Source organism: Castanea sativa, chromosome 1 (genome assembly GCF_040712315.1).
Source record: "Castanea sativa cultivar Marrone di Chiusa Pesio chromosome 1, ASM4071231v1".
In the NCBI taxonomy this organism is placed as follows: domain Eukaryota; kingdom Viridiplantae; phylum Streptophyta; class Magnoliopsida; order Fagales; family Fagaceae; genus Castanea; species Castanea sativa.
The window spans coordinates 69,757,738-69,765,472 of record NC_134013.1 but is presented as its reverse complement, the minus strand read 5'-3'; the positions used below and the strand labels follow the sequence as shown (position 1 = coordinate 69,765,472).

The following is a 7,735-nucleotide window of genomic DNA, read 5'->3' as shown; positions in this document are numbered from 1 at the left end:
CTGCATTGTTTTAATTTTTGAGGTTGGAAAAAATCGTTTCATAATAAAGAGAATTGCAAAAAACTCATATAGAGCGCCACATGGCAGAACTTCATGCACTCTCGCATGAGGTCTCTACTTTTATATATATATTGATTGATTTGATACCAGAAGCCTTTCCGCCTTCTTCCCTTCGGTGTGAAGCCTATATTAACAAATGATGAAATGACTACGTTAAAATGACTTGGTTGACCCTTGCCAAGCCATTTTGCATTAGGTGAGTGCGGTTTTGATACACAACTGTTACAAACTGATTAATATTTAAAACATTAAACAGACTTTGCTACACATCACTTTTCATAATTTCACTCTTGCTATCAAATTTCCTTACACATGCACTTGCTTCATTTTCTTTTCCTTAAACTTTCATGTTGTTGTGCAAATAGCACACCATGACTCAAAACAATAACAATAAATAAGCGAGAAATAAATAACAAGCACACACAATGAACACAAGGATTTAAGTGGATCAGCAAACTGCCTACCTTCACAGACGACAACAGATAAATTTCACTTTAAAAATAGAGAGATACAATAGTGCACAAAAACACTCTCAAGAAACCCAAATTCCAATTATACCCTAACACTCTCTCACAAGAAAACACAAAACTAAAAGCAGCTGCCTCTCTTTTCTATTTTCTTTGATGCTGCTGCATTGCTAGGTTATTAGGATTCTAATTGGGACAAATGATCTATATTGCCGCATGTAGAATTTGGTTTCATTGTTGACCAACTTGGGCTTGTGGCAATTTAAGCCGTACATGCGGGTCCATATCAACACATAAAATACTGTAGAAAGCTATATATATCAACTTTCTTCATATTAATCACCTAACTATAGTTGAAAATATTGAAAACCATGGCAAAAGAAAAGTCAAGAAAGAAAAAATCTTCATCTTGAACTCCTCTTTATCTAACTATCGTCCCTAACACGCAAAGTGGCTAACACATAACACGTGTACAATGGTCTAAACAAATCACCATCCCAACATAATCAAATTCGATCTACTAGAGTATATAGGAAAGACTGCTCCAATTTCCCTTAACCTTTTAATTTTATTAAGGCAAAAATAACTATTGCCAGTTGCTTAAAACCTTACATGATAAAAGCAAGTTTATTAACATGAATCAAGAATACAAAAATATTTGAGTGCTCAAATTAGTCAATATAATTAAGTATTTTCAATTATATTAATCTTAACTATTTATGTTTTCTAACTCAGCTTAAAAAAAAAAAAAAGTGATAATAGTTGATATCTTTGTTGTTCCTTACAATAATTTCTCCCTACAATTAGGCCAAACCACCACTGTGTTACTCAAAATGATTTCGAGTAGGCAAAATTGAAATTGAAGTTTGAACTTATTAATCACGGAGGTGCTCATGTACTTGTATATATGTCACGTGTATGGACGAGAGAGAACCCCCAAAATCGGTGCGGATAAGCTTTTGCTGCTTTTGGACAAGTTGATTTTATAGGTCAAGAAGTGAGCCAAGTTCAAAATGATGGTCATATTTCCATCCCCCTATTTCCTTGCCCAGTGCTACTTTGCCTTTATTTCTTCGATCACCGTATAAGTGTTACAGACAATGGCTAGTATAAGCTGGGTTTGCTGCGCTGTTCTTCTCTATTTTGCTCTTTTTATAGCACCTATTTCCATCTTAGTGCCAGCTGATGGTTATCTGACTGTAAACTCTTCTACTTCTTCATGGACCAACAGAGAGCCTGTTGGTGATTTATTGAAAGCCGATGCGGTAATTATATTTGCCAGTAGATCCTCCGTTGATCCAGACTATGGACATGCTTGTTTTTGTGGCTTCTTCTGTAATCAAACGTGCAACAGTTCTCGCTTCGCCACTTTCTTTCTTAATGATGATCCACGAGTACTATGGTCTGCCAACCCAAAGAATCCTATTAGCATTAATGCGACTTTGAAGCTCAATTCAGAAAGAGGTTTGGTGTTACAAGATGCTGACGGAACTATTGCTTGGTCCACAAACATCAGCACCAAATCTGTGGCTGCCCTAAAATTAACTGACAACTGCAACCTCATGCTATTGGATGAAAATAATGCTACAATTTGGCAGTCTTTTGATCACCCATCTTGGCCAACTGACACGTTGTTTTATGGGCAAAAGTTGGTGCCGGGACAGCAACTCACAAGTGAAGGAGGACTGTTTTCGCTCTCTCTTACCACTCAAGGGTTGTTTGCTTATATCAATTCCAATCCTCCCCTATGCTATTGGTATTATCAACAAGATTTTGGTTACATTATCAGTTATGTTCAATTTATTGAGAAAGGCTTGACTTTCTTTAGTGCTCGGCAAACCTCACTTTATGTATTATCCTTATTCATTCCTTCAACATCCTTATTGACGCAGTACACAAGATTGGATCCTGACGGACACATGAGAGTTTATGATCAGGATGGGCAAGAAGTAGGTGATCTTTTCAAAAATATTGATCTATGTGCTTTCCCTACGGTTTGCGGCAATTACGGTATTTGTACAAATAACCAGTGTAGTTGTCTTGGATCCATAAAGGGGACAAACTACTTTCAGCAAATCAAAGACAGGCAGCCTGACCGTGGATGCTCCCCCGTTGTTCCCTTGTCTTGTGAAGCTTCCAAAACTCACATTCTTTTAGAGCTCCAGAACATCACATACTTTCCCCTATTAGATATAACCATCCCAGGTATAAATCCTAACTACCAAAATATAAGTTTAAGTACTTGTACACAGGCATGCTTAGAAAATTGTTCGTGCAAAGCTGCTATATATTTTTCGAATGGGTATTGCTATTTACAATCTGAAATTTTTTCACTTAATTCCAATGAAAGTACCAACCATAAAGTATACATTAAGGTGCAACAGCAGACAAACCATGGAAAGAAGAAACATCCTCTTGGAATAATAGTGGGATCCATCCTTGGATCTTTGCTTGTTTTGTTCCTTATCATTGGAATCTTTGTTTTTCGAATCTGGAACAAGGAAAATGCTGATGAAGATGAGGAGTGTTATTTGGATCATGTACCAGGAATGCCCACGAGATATTCTTATGATGATTTGCGAGCCATAACAGATAATTTCAATAAGGAACTTGGCGGGGGAGGATTTGGCACTGTTTTTGAAGGGACTCTAGTTGATGGCACTAAGGTTGCAGTAAAGCGCCTTGATGGTTTAAGTCAAATCAAAAAATCATTTTTAGCTGAAGTTGAGACAATTGGCAGCATTCATCATATCAACTTGGTAAGACTGATTGGATTTTGTGCTGAAAAATTTCATAGGCTTCTTGTTTATGAATATATGTCTAATGGGTCTTTAGACAGATGGATATTTCACAAGAATTATGAGATGCTGCTTGATTGGCAACAAAGAAAGAAGATCATCATTGACATAGCAAGGGGACTAACTTATTTACATGAAGATTGTAGGCAAAAGATAATTCACTTGGATATAAAACCTCATAACATCCTCTTAGATGAGAACTTTAATGCAAAAGTCTCTGATTTTGGATTGTCTAAACTAGTTGATCGTGACCAGAGCCAAGTTGCTACAACCATGAGAGGGACCCCTGGCTATATGGCTCCAGAATGGTCAAGTTCAATAATTACAGAAAAAGTAGATGTGTATAGTTTTGGAGTAGTGCTCTTGGAGATATTGTGTGGAAGGAGAAACTTTGATCACTCTCAACCAGAAGAAGCAATGAATCTACTTGCTTTATTCAAAAAAAATATTGAGGAGGATCAATTGTTGGATATGGTTGATAAGTACAGTGAAGATATGCAATTACATGGAGTAGAAGTTGTGAATACAATGAAAACTGCAACATGGTGTTTGCAAAATGATTTCACAAAGAGACCATCTATGTCCATGGTGGTTAAGGTCTTGGAGGGTGTTGTTAAAGTTGAATCTGGCCTAGATTATTTCTTCTTGAATCCACCTTTACCAAACACAAGAGCTGGAGTTGATAACCAGGAAGTTCATGTTGTTTCTGCTACTCCATTGTTGCCTTTAGATTTATCAGGACCACGGTGACTGTTCACTATACCATCTCTTGTTTCTTCTTGACAATTGAGGTAATTTCCATACTTCTAATAAATTCTCACGCCCATTGACAAATATTGGTAGTTCAAATTTTGATGGAAGCTTTCAAAATGAGTCATGCCTATGGTCATTTATTGGAAATAGCATGGCTTCTTAATTTGTTAACTTCTATTTGAGGTTGTTCAGTGATGCAAATGAGTTTATTCTGTCATTGACACTGAAATTTAAATTTGAGTTGTAGGCCTTTTAAAGAGAGGAAGAGTTGCAGACCTTGTTCAGTTGTTGTATTGTTGTGTTTCGAATCATATGCGTGATATATAGTAGTATTGTTTATGTAAGTTTGAACTGAAGTAGCAGAACTTAGATTATACTGTAGTTGTGTGCGCTGGATAGTGTCCCAGTCACAGAGGTCCTTGCCGAGGAGGCATTAATTGTACCACTACTTGTTCTGTTTGCAACTTAGGTAATGAATCCATTATTTACATTCTCAGAGACTGTAGATTTGCTAACTCCTTTTGGTTCCCAGAATTTGTGCTCTAAATTAAACAAACCTTGTAGGTAGGTGGCAGAGACCAAGAGATTGGGACTTCTTCCAGCGTTGTTGCTGAGTGCTGGGCTGATCCTAGCTTCCAAGTTGAGGTTCAAGAGTCTTGAAATAGAGTAAAATGCTAAATCCGTTGTGGACTATAGTGAACTCCGATCCGATTCTTCTTCTAATAGATCTCTCTCCCCTCTTTTATATGATTTAGCAATACAGTCTGAAGCATGTCCTCTGTGAAGCCAATCACCACGCTGATGTGTTGGCTAATTTTGGATGTAACCAAGAAGAGAAGATAGACTTTTTAGTTAATTCAGTTGTTCCTTTTGAAATCGTTTTGTACCTTAATCAGGATGCTATTGATTTTTTTTTTTTTCCTTTTCTAATCTACTATATGGAATTCCTCAAATACATTCTAGTATCCTGAAGCAGCTAATGAACTTTTTTCAGGCAAGTTTATTTATGGCAATCAAATCTTTGGTTTATTGTAGTTACGTCCATTTCTTGGATGCTACTCGGTCTTAGAAGTAGAGGTTTCTCGAGCACAAGGACTGAAGGACATCTGATATGGTTTTTTATTTTTTATTTTTGACACGTATAATGCATAGATGTCCAATTGCAAAAATCGTTGATTCCCAACACACACACACAAAAAAAGCGTTGTTTTGAAAAGTTTTTTCATGCAATGTTGCTGAAAAGTCAGATTTAGTTATGTAGCGGAATAACGAATTAACTGATAGATTTTCTATTATGTCCAAAGTTTTTTTGTTTTTTTGTTTTTCCTTTCTAATTTTGACATGTATAATGCATAGATGTTCAATTGCAAAAATCCTTATTCATTGAAAAGTTTCAAAGTTAACAATTGGATATATTGAATTGAACAAACACAATAAGTATCACCAAAATCTCCACCGCTAACTATAGAATTATCAATAAATAAAAAATAAGTATCATCAAAATCTAAATTAAATATATAACAATAAAACTCATAAATTTGTAACAAAGTGGATTTTTGGAGAACTTTTCAAAAGTATTAGCTTTGCTGCAATTTTGGTTAAGCAAGCGTATAAGAATAACATGGATTGAGTAGCCGTTAGACACAACAGAGCAGTGCCAACTTTAAATAGTCATATTTTACTAATTTCAAATTCTAATTGGATTATTTAAAGCCCTAAAAGTTACTTTCTAATGAAACAAAATTCACTCAAAAATTAATTGTGTTGTAAACTTAAGTTAAGCTGGTGCTATTATTTTTCTCCCTTTAAGGACTAGATGGATACAATTTAAAGACTAAGATGATACTTGTAGGGAGGATTGGTCCAGTAGTATATATTGGGCCGGGGACCCTGTCCAAAGACGCCTAATCGTTCGAGGACGGGTAAATACTGTCATGGAGGTCGGCGTTAATGAATAAAGAAAGGGGTCTAGTTATGATGATTCGAGAAGGGGGTCCGAGGAGTGATGCCTCCTTGGCTGAGCAAAGCAGAGGTCAGAATGTACAGATTGTCATCCAGGAGCACCGTTCCAGGAGATTTTATTGATAAGGATATACATCACGAGAGCACAAGACAAAAGAAAGATATGAAATATCTTAAAGAAAGCTGATACCACCGCATTGAATGCTCTGTAGCTAACTCTCTGACCACATTAATGAGGAAATGATATCTGAACTGTAGTTTTCAGCCTTACAGCTACTCCCTAAGGTTTTAGGAAGGTGCTGATGGGATAAGGATAAAGACCAGCAATCTGATCTATATGTGAAGGGTGGAGATAAAATAAAGGAGATAGTATAAAAGAGGGAGAGGAACATGAAGAAGGGGAATTGGAGAAAAAAGAAAGAGAAAAACATTGTAGAGTCAAAAACAATACTTGTAATCAAGCCCAAAAAGGATCAGATATAAGAATTAACCATCTCAGATTGTGTCTGAGGACGATTTTCTTTAGATAACATTAATTCATCTTTATTCTATTGTCATTTTTTACTCACTATGATCATTGTCTAAGCTTACTAGAATCTAGTTTTCTAATCCACTCTCTACAAATTCATTGTATTGGGCTCTTTGGGCCTACTTCCTTTCTTACTTAAGGCTTAGGTACAAAAATTGTGTCCTTACAATACTGTTATTGTCAATCACATTATTTCTAATTAATTTTATAGTACATTTTATATTTTATATTTAGAATTTATTTTTCTTATTTTTTATATGCAAAATTACGAATTTTGTTGCAAAAAGTTGCCAATATAGTTTAGCTTTAATCTTTACGTGATATAGTCAATACTAAGCAGGATTTTATGAATTATGATTTTGATAAAAAAAATCTTATTGCAAAAGAAAACTTCAGAGGGAATTTGCAAGCTAGCGTAGTAGGGACAAAGAATATAATAAGTTAACGCATGTTTGTAAGGATTTTGGAAACTAGCATCACGAGTTTTAGAAACTCGAGAGGTGGGTAAAACTCGAGTCTCAGAGACTTGCTTTGGGCCCATTTTGTAATTGGTGAGGTGGATAGAAAATGCCACATAGATCTCGAGTTTTAAAGACTCAAGTTCTTTGAAACAAAAAATCGAGTCTTAGACACTCAATTTTCTTGGTGGAAACCATTTTTGACACATAGATCTTGAGTCTATAAGACTCGAAATTTAATTAAAAATTACCTAGATCTCGAGTCTTAGAGACTCGAGTTTTGCTGGACAAAATATAAATACGCACACTCATATATCAGGTCACTCACTCACACTCATATATTGCTCACCCACACTTAGCTGAGCTTTGCTCTCACTGCCTCACCCACTCAGCCTTACTTTTCTCTCACTGCCTCACCCACACTCAGCCTCACTTAAAACTCTCTCACCCACACTCAGCCTCACTGCCTCACTCACCACATTGTCTCTCTCACTGCTCCTCTCTCTCAACAAATTCATATATCAGGTATGGGTTTTTTGAGGACTTGGTCATTATAGTTGGGTATTATTTGTATTTGGGTGTGGGTTAAAGAGTTTGACTATTTATTTTGTAGATAGTTAACATAACTTAGTTAAGATACCAATATTGTGAATTATAGAACTTTGTTTTGTTAGTGTTAATTTTTTGAGTATTTATTTACATGGTTTT

The 7,735-nt window shown here is 35.8% G+C and overlaps 1 protein-coding gene across 1 annotated transcript; it reads left to right on the top strand.

Annotated features, from left to right (window-relative positions):
• The first annotated feature begins 1,478 nt into the window (after positions 1 to 1,478).
• On the top strand, positions 1,479 to 5,040 carry LOC142639759 (G-type lectin S-receptor-like serine/threonine-protein kinase SD2-5). Its single transcript, XM_075813900.1, has 2 exons — positions 1,479 to 4,116; positions 4,643 to 5,040. The coding sequence occupies exon 1, from the start codon at positions 1,628 to 1,630 to the stop codon at positions 4,073 to 4,075; it is 2,448 nt and encodes an 815-aa protein (XP_075670015.1). The 5' UTR covers positions 1,479 to 1,627; the 3' UTR covers positions 4,076 to 4,116; positions 4,643 to 5,040.
• The last annotated feature ends 2,695 nt before the right edge of the window (positions 5,041 to 7,735 follow it).